This window comes from Chanos chanos, chromosome 2 (genome assembly GCF_902362185.1).
Source record: "Chanos chanos chromosome 2, fChaCha1.1, whole genome shotgun sequence".
In the NCBI taxonomy this organism is placed as follows: domain Eukaryota; kingdom Metazoa; phylum Chordata; class Actinopteri; order Gonorynchiformes; family Chanidae; genus Chanos; species Chanos chanos.
In genome coordinates this window covers 24,207,296-24,226,430 of record NC_044496.1, presented here as the reverse complement: position 1 = coordinate 24,226,430, position 19,135 = coordinate 24,207,296, and the positions used below count along the sequence as shown (strand labels likewise).

The window sequence follows — 19,135 nt, the reverse complement described above, 5'->3', positions numbered from 1 at the left end:
ATCCCACAAATAAAATTGCAAATTGGCATTGCGCTGATGAAAATATTAATGAGTTGCTGAGTAAATAATTTAACATAACTTAATAACTGTCTATCCTCTTAAAGTCAGAGATAATGATGATGGTGGTTCAGGGATTTATGATTTAAGTCATAAAAGCTGATAAATTTGTTATTTTGAAGGAAAGAAGTCTAACCATACACGTGTCTTAGTCCGCGAGTGGGCGAACAGACAGGCACTCACGAGACGCCTCTTGTGAAGTAATCAATACTCAGTTGTCTGGCGCATATGCACTTGAAGTCATGCCGTGTCCGCATAACAAAGGACACAGGAGTTTTAATGTGTTTATATTGTTATCCCGCCATGGAGTGTTGGTCTGTCCTGTCAGTAAAGCCAAAGCTATATAACTGTTTCAGTGACTCCCCCGCAACAGAATCTTGTGCGAGCCCCCAAAGCTCTGAAGAAGGACAGAGAAGAGGTTTTTGTGGATGAAATGTCAAGGAGTTTAACTGTCAAAAGAAAACCTGCATAAATAATTCTGCAAGGTTAGCTTGCACGCCTGCAGCAGAAATTCACTCTGCCAGAGACGGAGACTCGAGTTATCGTTTGAGTGAGTGAAACGAGCCAACACAACTGCGCGGGCAACCAAGCGCGTAACACAGACATCAGAGCAAATAAAAGGACCGTGTTCTCTTGCACACAGTTTTATAGTTCTATCTTGTTCAAGAAGAGTTATTCATTTTCATCCATCCTGGTCACTCCGGAAGGAATGATGGAGTTGTCATTGATGGCAGCGCAAGTATGTTTTAACATCTTTTGTGTCCTATCCTATTTATACTGATATTTTTATATTGTGCAGTAACCCAGTTAAAGCTTTGCTTGAACTTATCGGTTTGCCTTACTATATGCAGTGTAATCGTCAAAAAATGCCCCCTTCCAAAGAGAAGTAACGAAAATGATTGGCGCAGGTGATTTTCACAGATCCCACTCAAATTACAGTGTATAAGCTACTGGTAATGATGCATAACATTGTCTGTTTTTTTCTGTGTAATATCTGGATTTTTTAAGTATGGTCAAAGGTTTGCGTCGTTTTACAGTCTAATAAAATGCCATGGGTCGTTTGTGAAAACGGATTGCCGACATGAAATGGAGGTTTAATTAGTTTTATTAGCTAGTGCTCTGCTGATCGGCAATACTTAAAAATACAAATTAACACCTCTCTACGCCTCCAGGGAATGAAAAACGACTTAAACTTCATGAATATGTCGTGCACACTGAAGTTTCTCTGAGCTGCTCTAAGCATCTATATCGCATATCACTAAGAGACCTGGGTTTACCTCCTACACTGCCACCTGTTCCTTTCCCCCCAAATTTTGTCGTTATCTTAATGTGTAGTGTGGTCAAAGTAGCTAGTATTGTTTTTATCTTTTAATTGGAAATATAATTGGAAGTCGTCTGTTTACTTAATGCAAAATTTATGAGTTATAATGTCAACCAATTCTTTTGGAAGACATTTTAAAACTTTTATCAAAGACAGCATGACTCTTTCTTTCTTTCTTAATCAGCTGTCAGACCTTGCTGATGCAATCGTATGAATTATTGAATTATGGATGTGGTATTCCAGAATCTGAGAGAAAAAAGACTAAGGCTTCTTTAACTCTTTTAAGTCAATTCATTTGCCCACCTTCTGCAACTTAAACATAAAGCTGGCAGATGTGTGACAAGGTGGTGTGATTTTATGAACTAAATGATGTTTTGCACAAGGCAATATTGTTGTTGATATTCCTATGCAATGTCCCTGTTATATATAATATATAGATAGCATTACCAATCATTCATTACAATGCTTTTCTCTGCTCTGCTTGACACTGGATATAACTGGCATCTAATAAATCTTTAACCATGGTCTTCATAATTATGTGAACATGACTCCTCTGTGTACTGTTAAAACATTTACCACATACGAGATACACACAGCTGAACTAAAGTAAAAAGGCTTTGGATAGCACTGAAATAACAGAACAGCTTCATGCATAGCATCATCTATTTGTCTTTATTCAATGAAGTAACATTAATATCACAGTGAAATTAGGGTGTTGGTTCTCTGTATAATCAACCATACAAAACCATTCTATACAGAATATTCAGCCGTAAAGTAAACATATTTTGTATTTAGGTTTACATAGCTGTTGATGAAACATTCAGGCTTGCTGACTGAATGCTATTTTCATGTTTTTACTTTCACTGATGAATCAGATTAATGGGAGAATAAATATTTGGCATGCCATCTAAATGGTAGAAACTATTTAACTATTTAAGAATATGCAAACCGCTTGTGCTAGAAAAGAAGTTAGAGCAATGGGTGTTTAGTTTTTGGATAGTTTTTAGACATGCAACATTCAACCTCATGTTCACTCCATTACTGGTGCTGTGAGTTTAGCCTACCTTCCAGACAGAGAGAGAGAGAGAGAAAAGAAGAAGAAGAAGAAGAAGAAGGAGAATGAAAACTCCATCACCAGCACTGTGTTCAGCCTCTAACCCAGAGCCCCCAGAGGACTTTGTTTACAACTGCAACAAGAGCTGAACATGAATGAATAGAGATGTTCAAACCTCTTTCTGCTTTAGTGCATCATCTCAGCATTAAACAAGTCCTAAAGAAAGGCTAGAGCCAGAGCTGTGACACTGCTCCAGAGCAGCAGTTCAGTCAGATTTTAACTCTGTTTGTCAGGCTGGCATTTTAAAGCTTTTATTTTCGTTTTTTTCAGCATACGTAAATTTGGTACTGCTTCACATATTGTTCGGTTATGTGAGAGGTGGCCTTTGAGTGAAAATAAAAATACTCTAAATAAAAAATTTAGAGTGAGTTGGATGGGATTTAAATCATATCTCAGCTGAGTGTGTTTGTGATGGAATATTAGAAACATAAGCAGCTGGTAATGGCTATTTAATCAACTCTCTCTTTCTTTGGGCAGTTTATTATCAGGTGACAGAATGTTAATTAGAAACTGAAAGTAGGGCACTGGCTTGCATCTGTTCCATTTTAAACATTGCTATAATTATAGATACAACGAGGAGACTACTGACACTCTTGTGTATGATGCAGAAGTCTTCAACAGAACTATTTATAGTCATGTATGCTATGATGAATATTAAAAAATAAATGATACAGCCTTTCTGAATTTGCGATTTAATGGTTTGAAAGTAGCCACGGTACAGAATGCTGAGTGCTTAAGTGGGACATGACAACACAAAGCTTAACTCATACATAATGGGCACATTTTAAGTCAAACGTCAATTTAAATCCAAATTATCCGAGCAGTGAATATCCAAATTCGTCTCATTTTGTAGGCCAGTAATTTCAATCTTATCGTATTTGTCATACCCGGAACAAAAATAAGGTATATTCTCACATGCCAGAGCGTTTAAGTGACATTTTTAAGCGTATGCGCTTTTAACAGAACTTTTGCTGAAGTGATTTCGTACATAGATTTTGGCATAACTCGTAGCTTAGGAAGCAAGCCTTTACAGCAGCCGTGGAGTTCAATGACAGCAAAGAGCAACATCGTTCTGTTTAGCACTGCTGTGGTCTCTGTGGGCAGTAACGATCTGTAGTGTCATGGCTTGATGACAAATGAGCAAGGCCAACGGGGGGTCCAAGGAGGGGCTGCAGGGACAGGTAGATCCCGCCTTGCTCTGACAGCCGATTCATCGTCTCCAGGTGAGGCCAAGCCATCAGCTCTCTCCCTCAGAGCATTTGCTTGACTTTGATTCCTGATGACTAATACCACAGCCGTGTCCTAATGTTCAAGGACTCAGTGGATCAGCACCTCGTCCTAGTGCCACTCTTAAGGGATAAAGTCCCCGACTCTGATGGTTTGTCAGTTTTTCTGACAGTAATTAGACTCAGAAAAAAGAAAAAACTTGAAATAAGAAACTGAGGCCAAGGATTAAATGTCAGTTGTGAAAGTTTGTGCGTATCAGCTTTAAGTGGAAGAACTTTTGCTGAATCCAGACATTCTGCGTCGCAGTAAGGTGTTCAGCTCCTTAAGCGAAACAGAGATTTAAGAGCATGCACTGGGCCCATGTAACACTGAAAGACAAGTAAATGACTGGAACACTGCATCTTGCATCTCAGGGCTCCAATTGAGTATTACTGAATCAAAAGCACCATTTCCCCATGAAAGCTATAACAACACGGGAGTAGCTATTATATTTATGGCTGCCTCTGGCTGTCTGTAGACTCAAAGCATTAATAGGTGTTGTACAAGACAACACTGTGAAAAACAGGGGGAAAAAGTTCCCTGCAAGTTTGTTTCAGTTGAATTCGCTCTGTTGTTCTTAGATAATCAGCCTGATTGAGTGTGTGATTGCATGTGATAATGTATGTGTATTTTAGGTGTGCGTCCTGTTGGCCTACAGGGAGTGAATTGTAATTTAATAAGCTTGACAATCAGCCCCTTATTTGATTCTCTGGAGCCTGAACCACATACTACAGACTCATTTGTGTGGATTGCAGGGTGCTAGGCACAAGCAGTAATAACAAAACAGTAATAACAAAGCCAAATGATTGTAATCAGGGCTGGAGAAGATCTGGGAGCAACGACAAGTCCTAATGAAACACTGTTTTCTTTGAGGGGAATGTGTTTCAATGAACCTAAAGTGGATAAAACATTTGCTGAGTCTAAAGGCAAATTTCCATTTTCAACTTATGATTTTAAAATGTGCAGATAGCTTTTCTCCTGCATCTTCATATGTGCACTTAAATAGTTTTTCCTTCAGCTGGAATGTTTTGAGGCCTTTGGTGTTTCACTGTTTAATAAAGTTATTTAATGTAAGGTGTGCCTGAAGAAGAAATGGTGGATTCTAATTCGTTTGTCACTTTATTAACTGAAAAATACTTGAGTTACTTTGAACTTTTAACCTCTTGCATGAGCTGGACATTGTCGACTGATTTTTCCAGGTACATTTGCCATTACTTTCTCTTTAGTAATGCTTTTCATTTCAGCTTTGACATACTCTGTCATGTTAAGATAGAAAAGGTTAGGAGATGGCTTGCCTTTCCTTATTCACATTATCCCCCAAGGCTTACTAACAGCGCAGTGCTGTCTTAGGAGAGAGGTTTGTGGTAAAGGCAGTAAAAACAAAAACAAAAAAAACTTGAAACCCCATCGGCTGTTTTATGCAAAATTCAATCTTGTCTGCACTGCCAAGAATTTGTGTATTTGTGTGTGTGTGTGTGTGTGTGTGTGTGTGTGTGTGTCTGTGTCAGGTTGTGCTTTTTAGCTGAGATCGACTGTGCTTGGTGATGACAGACCATGCAGTTCCTCTCTGCAGTAATGATGTGTGAAAGTGCTGTAATGGGCTGATGGCTGCGTGATTAACAGCTGTCCTGCACCATATTTATCATATCAGGAGGTCTTTCCTCTTTTTGCCCAAAGTCTCTTTGTGTTTCTTTTTATCACAATCATTTTCAGATGGAGACACAACTGGACAGCAATAACACAGAGTAGATCTAGAGACACAGTACACGCAATCTCCATTGAGCCGCTGCTGCGAAAAAACTAAAGTATTAGTTATAAGATATTAATGGTGTTTTTCTAGTTGTTCATCTAATTTATACCCTCAACACAAAATGTGTCTTTCTTTCTTTCTTTTGCTAATATATCAAATAGAGAGCAGTACTTTTGTATCTGGGATGAACATTTTGACCAACAGTTACTCTCTGTGCATGTGTAGAATCCTGCAGACTCGTGTTTTATAGCTGGTTGGAGAATGTCCACTCAGTCATGCCATGTTGCGTAACAGCTGAAGACCACTGTCCTGCCAGCTTGATCAGAACGCATGCAACAGTATATTAAACCTTGCCACCGTTCGCTTGAAAAGTCATTTTCTGCCCTGGATTTGGAACATTACAACATCATATACTGTCAGAACTTTTTCTGTGAAAGCTAACAGCCTGTGGATTTTCATTGTTTGAGGGGCCAATCATCCAAATGGTTCCCCGAGCCATAATGTATTACAGTAATCATATGATCCCTGTGTCAACCATCACAAACACGCAGGTAAGAGAGAGCAGAGAGAAGAGAGAGGAGGGCCTGGGAGGAGAACATCATGGTTTGTTTAGCTGAACAGGGCAGGATTTGCAGATTTACTGAAAGCCAGCAGATCATTGGAGGTTTAAACTAATCTGTTTGGTGCAATCCCCACATTAAGATTACAATCCATCATTCCCCCCTCCCTTACAGGCATACATGCACACACTCGTGCGCGCACACACACACACGCATGCACACAAACACTCACACTCTCACACACACGTGCCCTAGTCCAATCACCTATCAGTGCTGTGTATGGCTGAGGTTATCCTCCTCTTGATGCCAGATTGTGGTTAGACAGTAGACTCTGTTCTTTTCTCACTGCTCCTCTCCACACAGCAGCCGGAGTCAGACAAGAGAGGTACTGGCTCACTCTCTCCCAATTCATTTAAAACCTGCTCATCTCCCCCGTTTTCTTCACTCTTCCCTTCCCTGCTAACCCTCCATCTTGCCCTTTCCCCAAAAACCCATCCTGACCCCTTAAAGACTTTTCCGTATTTGTTTAAAAGCTTTTACCATGTCTCTAAACTCCCATTTCTCCTATTTTTCTTAATGTTATACGTGTGATGACTGTTGGTATTTTGTTACTGTATCTTTTCATGTTTGGAGAAAGAATCTAACTGCGTGTTCAACGTGTAGTTACATTTTGCGTGGAACATTTTTTTTATGCTTCCACATGTTACTAAATTTTACTCTTGAAATCTAAGGATTCAAGTAATGTAATTAGACTTTTTAATGACCTTAGATTTTTCATGACCTTTAAAACTCTGGACTTGATACATTTTTCATTAGCTCATTTAAATGTAAGTCCACTTTCAGTTCAGCTGGGTTTTTCCTTATCCGACGCGTACAATTCTCGGAATGTCTTAATTTTTATCGAGCCCCTCGTGGTCTCCAGAGAATTAAGAGGGAGCTTTAGGTGACAGTGAGTGTGAAATATGAGGATGTGACCTGAGGAGTTGTGCTTAGTCTTATAAGATGTACTGGCTGCAGAGTAGACTGGGTGGAGTGTGGAGTAAGGCTGGGATCTTAGAGTTCAGCGCTGACCCTGTCTTCTACAGGAGCCTACATGTGAGTCCCCTGCTTCCGTTCATGCATGTCTCTGGTACACACGCTTTGATTTATCACTCAGCTGTTGTTCCTGTACTGCACTTTTTTCTTGGCTGACACACAGTATGTGCGACTGAACGTTTGGTTACTTTTGTCTGGGTTACATTTATATACTTACTATATGTGTCTGATTCGCTGAACTGAATGGGACCTTTAGGTCAGAGACAAGTTATCTGTGAAAGCCTGTGTATCAACTCCAGAGCATTCTGTATTGCTCATGAAATTCCTTGATGGTTTAGATCAATTTTACAGTGGATTACCACTAATAATGTACACATGTGATCAGCCAACCGTAGAGATTAAAAAATTCAAATCCCTCTTATGGTATACACTGAATATATAGTCAGCTTGTCTCATTCAAGATGAGAATCCCACGTGTGCTTTTGAGTGAATGTGTTCCAGTTGCGTGTTATATTTGACCTTTAAAATGAAGCTCAGTGAAAAACAGTGACACAGAGGGTGCACGATTATGCGCATGACTTTTCATGCAAAATGTAATCAAAAGCATGTTATGTGCTTCCATTAGTCAGTTTTAGGTCTGTACTACTGGCTGTCCATTCATTTGCTTTGAGCAGAAATACTGTGATGTGTTAATGGGCTTATCAGTGAGCTTGCTCAGTTATGTCTTTTAAAATTTGTCATCAAATTGAAAGGGGAGCAAAAAGAATAGAAGGCGTATTCTTTTTTGTTGACATTTATGTTATCAGTAAATACTGGAATAAGAATCAAGACCGTCATAGAATAGGAAAGTTTTAATACTGAGAAATCAGCAAAGCATTATTTGGATAAGATGAAAGACAGTGTGTGTATGAAACGGACAAATAGGGTTGTACACCTGCTGTACGTTTATTTCTGTATATACATACTCAAACACAAGTTTGTAAGGTTTAAAATTACAACCAATGAGTATTAGAGATAAATCAGAGATAGATCAGAGGTAAATGAAGGATAATTAGAGATAAACATGACAATTAGACAATTCGAGATCTGGGATATAAAGGAGAATGGCTGATAAGTACAGACAAATGCGGGACAATGTGAGGTAAAAACATCTGCAGGTTTTTCAGAATAGGATTAGATGAGATTTAACTGTTTTTTATTTTTCAGATCGCCAGTCTCATCAAGGATCTGCGGGACATTTCGTAAATAATCATAACAAGTTGATCTATGTAAAAGTAGGATGGGTATGTGAGTGTATGTGCGTTCCACCCCGTGTTTGTGTGTGAATGACATGCAAGTAGCAGCTACCTGTTGCAGAGTTAAAAGATGACATTTTCTTTTAAAAGACGTCATCTCAAACATGAGTTTTATGGATCCTGGCAGCTTGTTTGGTTATCATAGACATTTCACAGGCGTCAGCACGGGTGAGAGAGGTTTGAATGTCGCTCTGTTTTCTCTGCGTGACGGGAAACAGAAATATGACAGCTGCCTCCTCTGCTTGGCTAGACAATGTTTACACATAGTATTTTCATTGTTGGTAAGCATTAATTTCTCCTGGTAAGGGCTGTCTGTTTCCATCAACACCAGACACTGTCTGCTGTCTTATACTGAGTGAGGAGGGTTTTTACAAAGTCTCTGGGGTGGGAGGACAGAACTCAGTGTGAGCAAATGAGAGGGATGCTCTCAGAGTCACTGATACAAAAAGATGAAGAGAGTAGGCTTGAATGTGTAAACTCCTGTCTAAAGTTGCACGATGTGTGTGCAAACTGTAATTTATGTTTTTCCAAAGAAAGAAAAAAATATGCTTTGTTATCCATTAGTAGCTGAACGCAGCGTAAGTAATTTATGAGAAAAGGAAAGTTTCAGATGTTATGATGACAAGTCCGATGTCTCAGCCTGACCACCACAGTGACTTTGAATCCAGATACGTTCTACTAATCTGGAAGATCGCACATTCAAAAACAGAGACTCTTTTATATGAAGCTCTTCTGGGAGCTTCTGTCCAGCATATTCAGTGCCTGAGGTTTATCAGTGATGGAGGGATGGGGTCTGTTCTCTGTAGAGGGCAAGACAAGTCCCATATGTCCCCCCCAGCCTGCTGTTATCAGCACCGACAAGGAGTAGAGTGATGACCGTGTCCACGTCTGATGAATCGATTCTGTCGCCGTGGAGATGGAAGTGCAATGAGGCAGACAGTGGCAGTAAAGTGAAACAATCAGAAAGACCCACAATGCACCTGTATTATCAGAACGAAGCCACTCTATGCCAGGGCCAGATGGGATCTTTCGGACATTAGCATGATAAATGGACCTGGAGTTTTTTAGCCAGCTGTGTGTGTATATGGACAACTCAGTTTAGAGAGGTACGTGATGTGAAATTCAAACTGTCTATGTCATGTCACTTGAGTGGATAGTAGGCCAAGTGTGAAGGCAGACAGTCATAGTTTGGTGCTTTGAACTGAAGTTAGGTGTTTTGAATCCTTGACACAGTTTTGATCCCTAGATTCTTGTGTTAAGAGTGAAACCCAGTTTATGACCTTTTTGACACAAAATTTACAGTAGTTAAATGTAGCATTTCAAGAGGTGAAAAATAGCCAGCTTGAAAAATTTCTCCCAAGATCAATTGTTTATTTTAAAAACAAGTACACTAAAATTTGATGGACCACAGCACTGTTGATAATTCCGGGGTGGAGAACTGGTTTCGGTGGGCAAAACTAGTGCTGGTCTAAATTTGAGTTTTAATGACAATTTTCTATTTAAAATGCAGTTTAGTCTTGGCCTGGTCTTCACTCTTGTCTGAGAAACAGACCTTAGGTGCAGCAGTGCCAAAAGAAACAGTTGCATGTCCCTTGGGTTAGAGGAAGAGGGGATGTGAAGTCTTTTGTTGTGTAAGAGGTGATCCAGCTGTGACACACACACACACACACACACACACACACACACACACACACACACACACACACAGGAACATGAACACTAGAGAGGAAACCCAGATGCTCCAGTTCACTTTGGCTTCTTTTTCACCCATCTGTCCTTGCCTCAGCATGTATGGGCACATCTGAGCTCACAAGAGAGGGACGTACCTATTTCATCCTCTCAACAATAAACCCTCCAATGGCTCCATTTTACACATTCTCTACATTTGAACAAAAAAGAATGTGCTTTTTTATAACCCTAATACACATGTATCTTACAATGGCTAAGTAGTAATTAATGTATGATGAAAACTTCCATCAGTTGTTTTAGAAACAATTGCATACCCTACGATAAAAGACACACAGGGCTGAAGAGCTGGTTAAACATCTATTTGCTCTTCACTGGCCACTCTGTTTTCAAATTTAAAACTGCCCCTGATACTATTTCAGCTTTTGGTCTCTGTTCACGTTGTCTAATATCTATGAATCCAGACTGAAATAATGTGAGGAAGATGTTTCAAGAAGAAACTCCCAGCTGAATGTTTAGCCTTAATTTATTCCTCTCTTCTGTTCTTCAGCATTTTCCAGCTGTGAGCGGAGCCTTCATGGATTCACCATACAATGGCAACACGTCCCTCCAGACCTCCACCTCAAACCTCAACTCCAGCTTCTCTCGCCCCACTGAGCAAGAGGAAGAGGGAAAATTCTCCAGCGATGCTATCTGGCTTTGGGTGGCTGTCATCGCAACCATCGGCAACATAGTGGTGGTGGCAGTGGTCTGTGCCTGTGCCTTTTAGACCCCGTAGTTTGCAAGTACACAGCCAAACCTTTTCCATCAGCACCTTAGCACACCTCCCTCTGAAGCTTCCCTACCCTGACTCCAAAGATCCCTTACGAGACTATTGAATAAATTCATTAGAACTGCAGTCAGGTCGTTGTACTATTTGGGCTGAGGTGATTACCTGGATAATACGAGACAGCCAGCTTGTTCTTTTGTTCTCATATATTTGATCAAAGAATGCTGTGTTGACAAGCCAAAGAGTCAGAGCTAGGTTTCGCGTGGTCAACTTTCAGCTGGTCTTTTAGTTACACAAGTCTGGGTTATGTAAGTCTTTGTCGCCTATCCCACTGGACAGGTCATTAGAGTTCAGACCGTGGGATTAGGGAAGATTGCAGATGTGATTTTGCGGATCCTTCTGCTTCTAACACGAATCCCAGGCTTCCAATGTGGTCGTGTTCAATGGGACCAGACTTCCCAGGTTCTGACATGTGTGACAGATGGTGGTGGTTTGGGGGGACCTTGCTGTGGCCCATGGCAGACTGGCTTTCACCCAAACAGCTCCTGATGTTACTGCTCTCAGTGGAGTCTACCGTCCCCCCTTAGCCCACTCATGCATCACTGCCATAGAGGAATGTGACCTGGTTTAGCTCTTATTAGTGGAAAATGTAGCAATGATCAGCAGTTTTTTGGCAAAATTTTACCCCTTTTTTGTGGAATCAGCTTTTTGAAATACGGCAGCTAGCATAATTTCTGTATATAACATTCGCCATGTATAACGTAGTCTCTCAGTGTGTAACTTATATAGTCTCTTCTTTGGTGCCATCGTAATACATATCCTATTTAGCATGTTAAACAAGTTGATATATTTTTTTCTTCAAAAGCTGTGTCCATTTCTGCACAATTGACTATATCATATTCGGTTTCTTAGCCATCCAGTTTTGTACTGTCAGCCAGAGTTCTCGCACTTCCTTCTCTGTGTGTGTTAGTCTGTGCAGAGGTAGTGCCGTTAGCACTTTTTTAGCCCTGGCGCCTGGGTTTGACTGTTCTACATACATGTCAGAGTAGTAATTTAATGACCTCTTCTTTCCTCAGAGCGGAACATCATCATTTGCAGTAGCAGTCATAGCGGATATGCGTTTGTCACTTGATAGCTGAACCAAGATATTTGTGCTGTTCCCTCCACGCATAATCAGCCCATTTTAAAAGGAGGAGGAAATGAAAGTAGAGTTTCAGTCTAATTAATCACGCCAAGCAGGCCATCACTCTGCATTAAAAACTTCTCAGTATAGGTTTGCTTCCTCCTGAACTCTTTTCGTAGTATTTAAATCATAGTTAATGTCATTTAAATCATAGTTAATGTCTCATTCATTGTGCTGACAGTCAGAGAGGAAACTTTTTTTGATGAAACGAAATAATGAAATAATCCTCTCTTGTGTTGTCAGATTATGTTTGAACATTGATTGTATTTTACACAATGAGATTTTTAAGCAACATTAGCATTGTAAATATTGCCTGGAGTACAAAAGAAATGATGTATAGTCCTAAAACATCATTCCTCTAATTAGACTTAGCCATAAAATAAATGTACAGGCTAATGATGACTTTACAAAACCCTTACTTAGCATTACGTGCAGTAAGGCTAAATGATGATGAAGCGTGTTTGCTTTGTTCCCTTGTGTCGATGATTCTTCTGGGGGGGGTCTGGCGAGAGGCTGTGGCATTTTTTTGAATGTGTTTTGGCTCAGAAATATGCCCCAGCCGGGTGCCAGGCATCACTCTGGCTGTGTGCTTGACTATGGGATCAGTGGAGACACAGGTGTCCTCTACCCACTCACCTCTAGAATGTGCCTTAGCTGAACATGTTGCTGACACTTCTGGCTTTCTGCACTACAGACATGCTGCTATCCTTATGTTGCAAGTAAGTAATTTTCAGCATATGGAAATTAAATTTTTTTTGTATCTCTTGGACTTCATGAAAGATTGTAGTATTCAGGAGGCCCAGTCACCTGATGTAATGATGTATTTGTACCTGAAAGAATTCTGTTTCATTCTAATCAATGTTTGTATTGCTTACAGTGAATTATATCGTTGGTATATATTTGACAGACTCAAAATCAAAAACACTGCAACCTCATTTCATTTTCTCTTGAGTGGAGGCAGTGCTGTTGTGTTCACCCTTGGCTCTTGGGAAAAGAGTATATGGCCAAAAGCTTCCTTTATCTGTCAACAGATGCCTCTCAGTCTGTTTGATTTCACTCTGCAATGCAAGCCCACAGGGCAAGCTAGCACGTTTCATCACACACCACGGAACAGCGCGCCAGCACTCAACTCAGTCACCCCATCCCCCATCCCCTCTCTCTGGGCACTGGAGCATAGAGCTTGGCACTTGGCACTGATCTGAGGCCTTGGGGCAGAGTAGACCATGCCTTCTCTATGCCTTCAGAGACCTGGCCTACCTCACACAAGGGGCAAGGAGTGATCGTAATAGCGGAAACGTGGCTAAATTAAGTGCTCAAGTTTATAACGGCTTTGAAATCAAGAGCAATCAAAGGGGCCATAGATGGTCACAGATAGTTTAAGCAAAGGGTAAATAATTCCGCACAAGGATTTTCATTTAATGACATCTAATGTTGTTTACCTCTTAGCTCAGCTGTGGATCACCTTTGAATGGTTCAGTCGAACCTCAAACTGAAATTTAACAGTTACCTGAAACGCAGTTCCTCACATTCAAAAAGTATTCTTACACACTGAGGATACAATTTTTCCATGTTTTAGAGTAAAATTATAAAATTAAATGAGTAAACTCCGTTGTTCATGTTTTCTCTCTCTTTTATAAATGGTTATGAGAATCTGGACTGGCACATAGAATTCTACACATAAGATTTGACAGTTTACATGTGTTGTTGAACTGCTTGGCTGTTGTTGCCATGGTTAGGATGCTTGATTGCACACATTTGTTTCTCCCTCTGGCCTGAAACATCTTGACAAATTTGATTTTTTTTCTCAAACATTTCTTAATGAGATGTTAGTTTACTGCATGGTATAAGAATTATAGCACATTGTGCTCTTCCTGAATGTTCCTGCGAACATACCTCGTTCCCTGACACATCTGTTTTTGCCTTTCAGACTCCATGGATTATATGACAGCCCCCTGGATGGTTTCATTTAGGCAGTTTGAAGAACTTTGAGCTCTGTGTGAAATTATTTATAAGTCAGCATTTTCACTCAGGAGGAAGACACCTGATGAAGACTGATAATAAACTTCTTAAATTTCCTTGAGAGGGTTCTTGGTGTAAACCAAGATTGCTGTAGACATGATGGATATCACCCAGTGCTTGGCAGTGAAGTTTACATACAAAAACCATGCTTAGATTCATCTTGTCCTTGTAGCCTGAGGATACAATCTTGACAGGGGTATGATCCTCTAAAATAGCAATAACTGCTGAAGAAGTCGTCTGAAGTTGTGTCTATTTCCAAAAACAAATATGCTCCCAAAGTGTAATGCATGAGGAGCGAATTAAATATAAACACAGACTAGGAACAGTTTCACTGATACCTGTGGGAGAATATTGTCACCTGTCATAGGTATGAAGGACATCACAGTCAATTTTATTTGCTTATTACATGTTTGAACCTTTCGTGCTTGGTAATTAATGATTGTTATTACATCATTGTACATTTTACATAAGCATTTATGATTGCATTACAATGCATTGCAATATCAGGTTTTAAGAAGAAATTTTGCTTTTACCTGTCACCTGTTTCGATCCATGTCCATGGAGCCAGATGTACATTTAAGAAAAAGCTACATACATCAAATATTTGTGTGATTAGAACTCATATACTCATAATTTGCAGATAGCAAGTAAATTTTAAAAGGAAATGATGTTAAGAGAACTTGTATGGCATTCCATGTGAGTGTTAATCACTGTGTTGGGTTACAGTGGTGTGGTAAAGGTCAACTGTAGGGTTGTTTCAGTCAGTGTTCTGCTGAAGATGAGATAGAATGGGATAGGATTGGTTGGGAAATGAGAAATTTGCGAGGTTTCAGTGAGGCAGGTTAGTGAGGCTAACTTCTCTTTCTAAAAAGAGATGAAATAGGACTTGGGAGATCCAAGATAATATTTTGTTTCTAAGATAATAAAATCTATGATAATAAAATGTGGGGAATACTGGTTAGAGAGGTTTGGAAAATACATGAATAATCAGGGTTTGTTTTTTTTTTTGTTTTTTTTAGACATATCTGCTAATATATCCTGGACATTTTATATGCTTTTCACATTAACCATCTATGCAAGAATACTAGAGAACTTGTCATCTGCGCCTCTGCTCTGCAAACACAAACAGAAGGGTTCAGGGTTTATTCATTTGTAATGTCAGATGTTCATTTGTGTGTGTGTGTGTGTGTGTGGGGGGGGGGGGGACTACTAAAAAAACACCTCTAGATCTAGTCAGCCTTAATCTAAACAATTGCTATTCCGTGCTCTGAGCACAAGATGCATGCATCAGTATAGTATTACTGTTCTACCTAATGAAGTATCTTTTAATTTCAAGGTGAAATTGCATGTATATTGATAAGTAAATATAGACAAGCAGGTGAAGTTCTCAAACTGTTACAGCTGGTGCGAGACCACATTCTTATTCGTATTCTTATTATTGAATGAAATGCTCTTTTGCTATAAGCATTGTGCTATACTGTAGTTTGCATGTTGCACTGCCACAGCACAGAAGTCAGTCTCTGACCGCATATAACTCGTCACTGATCAGCTCAGACAATTATAAATAGCCAAAGGTGAAGGTACATTTATTCATAAAGCTCCCTTTTCCTTAAAGATTAATCTTTTTATGGAGCACACATTTCATGTTCTTTAGCTAATTTTAATTGAAATTACATGCAGTCAATTTCTTTATGTACACAATGAATAATAAACTATAATAATAATTTTCTCTACACATGTCTGCTTAATTTATTATTTGTCTGGGAAATAATGCTGGGTCCATGGCTCAGGTTTGTTTTGTTGTGATTTTTCATATTTTCAGGACAGTGTTTTTTTTTCTCAAGTGACCACAGGTACTTTGTATTTCTGTAAATGCCTTTATTTATGGTAAATATTCTACAGGCTATCCCATTCAATCAAAACCTAAATAATAAAAGTATAATCAACACGCTGTGCATTCCCTTGGAATGACCATGCTGGAATTGTGGCAATAAGCATTAGATAAAATGTTTATTCTCAAAAGACTTGATTGTATACTCAGACGCAGTAATGTAGCATGTCTGGCAGACGGAGGGAGCAGGCGTACAGGTACGTATCACAGGCAGTAGGCCATCTGTAGGGGGATGAGGGGGGATACCATCCCCCTTATTAGCAATATGACCAAAATGCATCCCCCTCGTTAACCTGTCATCCCCCTTTATACTCTATAGAGTAGTGTCAGTGACCATTGGGCCATCCCCTGTTAAAAGATAACAAATCACCTACTGATTTCAGTATGATGATGTGTTATTTAATGCTGCTATGCCTATGAGAACAGTAAATTTATTCTTTGATGTTGGATTCCATAGCCTCCATATGTCTATGGAGCTAAAATTTGTCAAAATGTGCTGCAGTGTCTTCTAAGCTGTGTTTTGTTAACGCTTCTTTATTGGAATTTGATTTATCCAACTAAGAGTTATTAATAGTGTCCTTGTCTGTGCTTATGATAATGTCCTTAAGCGTTTAAGGTGAACGGAACAGATCAAAACTACAAAAGACGGATACTTAAAAAAAAAACCCTCAAAATGAAGAAGAACTTGTCTGGGACAACACTAATACAACTCATACATATGCACGCTGTCACGCCAGAGCAGCCTCTCTCCGCGCGGTCTCTGCGCCATGCTTGTCCGGGCTCAGACCGATCCATTTCTCACAAACATTCTACAATAACTCTCATCCATAGACCTCACCATAATAAACCATCGACAAGGACATCATTCGCCCCACATTCCATACACAATTAATTTGACGTTTAAACATTACAACTTCTTTACCGCTATTTATAGCTATGCATAATTGCATTTGGAATGTGGACGCGTCCAGCAAAAGTGCGCGTTCAGACCTCGCAAAAGCTCGCTACTCCTGTTTGCTCAGACAGGATTTCTGGCAGTCTGCTAAGTAAAACACAAACTTTTTGTCCACTGTTAACTAACTCCAGCATTCACATACATTGTGTGACACAAGAACTGAAAGCAAGTTTCATATATCAGTTTCATGGATCACATAATATGATGTTGGGGCATATTGACAGTTACATTCGTTGTTTCTACAACAAATCTGTGTGTTTTAGGTTCCATTCTCCATTTGTCGAGTACACATTACTGTTTGAAGTGACTGCAGCGCAACCACAGTCACAAACGGCTTTCTTGAGAGTTGATATGAAGTTCTTCCAAGATCTGATAGGCTACTTGACTCAGACTCCACCAGAAAGTACTTGACTTGCACTCATATGAAACTTTGCCTCAGTATTGCTGATATGCAAACATCAGCAAAATTATATAAATAGAGTAATACATTTGCAACTGTGCAAATGTATTACTCTATTTATACAGAGTCGGGATTTTTCATTATTTGTTTGTGATTAAGTTATTTTGGTGATATGCATTTGTGCAGCAATGCGGTTATTGATCATTTTCATTAAAACATACTTATGATATGCAAGTTATGTATATGTACGACTTCAGAGACTTTTAAAGATATGTTTCATTTATCTTAATATTTTTCATGAGGAGTGTAGACCAGCTGTCAGTTCTGTGTCAGCCAATCATATTTCCGCTTCAGTTTCCTCCAGTGATGCAGTAATGAATTCCTCCAGTAGATGGAGCTCAAATCAGCACACATCAGTACCATAAAATGTTACAAGGCCGCTCCATCCTTTCATAATTCAAAAATAGCACTAATTACTATCAGCATTCGTGTTAGGCCAATATCATTGTCAGTTGAGGAACTATTGCTGTGAGACCCATCCAAATACAATAACAGATATTCAGGTCCCCATATTCCTTTAGAGCATGCAAGATGCCTCCACCGCCTCAACTTTGAACTCTTACAGCAAGTACAGTGTTACAGTCAAAGATTTTTATACAGCCCATATCCCTATAGGCTAAAACGCTGGTCAAACTATGCCAAAAATTTTGCTGTAGGTGTCTTCATCATGCAAGCAGCCATAATGTGTTGGAGACTCCACTCTGCTTTACTCGAGTTACGATGCCTGGCCCAAACCTATGACCTTGAATAACCTCTAATCCTGATCTGACAGGCTGTGATCAGAAAGGAAATGTGTCATTTTGTGAGATGAGCCACTGTGGCGTTGTCTAAGCCTTCAACGGCCATTTAGAGCGAGAAAGGGAATGCAGGCGTAGAATGATGCTGTCAGCAACTTACTAACGAAGCGCACTCGCATGTACAGTCATTACTGTGCATTAGATGTGAAATTAACCTCCAAATGTAATCCAGAATTATCAGACTAATGGAAGTCAGGGGTCTGGAGGACTGGATTACATAATTAAACCAGGGCTTATTTGACGTGTTGATGAACTCTGAGAGTGTGTTACTGAATTCAGCCTGATTAATGAGGACTTCTAGATGTGACTTTCCACTCATCAGAAAGCACCATCAATTAGATATTTAATGATCTTCACCAGTGAAAACTTCTTAAATATATTTTCTTCATAGAACAAAGCTCTTAAAACTACAGATGTTGCTTTGGATTTCTATTACAAGTGAACATTAAGCTTTTCCAAATAATACAATACAATTATAAATGTGGATAACCTCTTCATGCTTTATGTATTTTATGCAATTCACTATTAAACTCGACTATTCTATCATCTGCTAAAAACAACAGTTGAGCAATTGTCTTTGTTTTATATATATATATATATATATATATATATATATATGTGTGTGTGTGTGTGTGTATACATCCTCTAAATCTCCAACAGCACAAGCAGCAAATAAGCAAATCACTGTCAATTACATAATTGCTATTAGTGTTACCCTGTCTGTAACTTCCTGTCTAGACATTCATCATCAAGTACTGTCTTGACCTTTTGTTACAATCAATGCTTCATCTCTTCATGATTGTTTTCAAATACACTTACCATATACGGTAAGGTTTTAGAATTGCTAAATTCAAACCTTTTCTGCTGACTCTGCATGCGAGAGTGGAAGAGTGTTTAGAGGTAAATGTTGCGGGAAGGCCACCATTTATTGACCTTGTTCTCCTTTGGGTAGACATAATAAGAATGTGAAGTTCTTC

The 19,135-nt window shown here is 39.4% G+C and overlaps 1 protein-coding gene across 1 annotated transcript; it reads left to right on the top strand.

Annotated features, from left to right (window-relative positions):
* The first annotated feature begins 769 nt into the window (after positions 1 to 769).
* On the top strand, positions 770 to 10,853 carry LOC115828107 (uncharacterized protein C14orf132). The gene is made up of 2 exons (XM_030792020.1): positions 770 to 796; positions 10,635 to 10,853. The coding sequence occupies exons 1-2, from the start codon at positions 770 to 772 to the stop codon at positions 10,851 to 10,853; spliced, it is 246 nt and encodes an 81-aa protein (XP_030647880.1).
* Positions 10,854 to 19,135: the final 8,282 nt, after the last annotated feature.

Coding starts and splice junctions, on each gene's coding strand:
- LOC115828107 (XM_030792020.1), top strand. CDS start 770: ATGGAGTTGTCATTGATGGCAGCGCAA. Junction 797..10,634: donor TGTCATTGATGGCAGCGCAA/GTATGTTTTAAC, acceptor TCTGTTCTTCAG/CATTTTCCAGCTGTGAGCGG.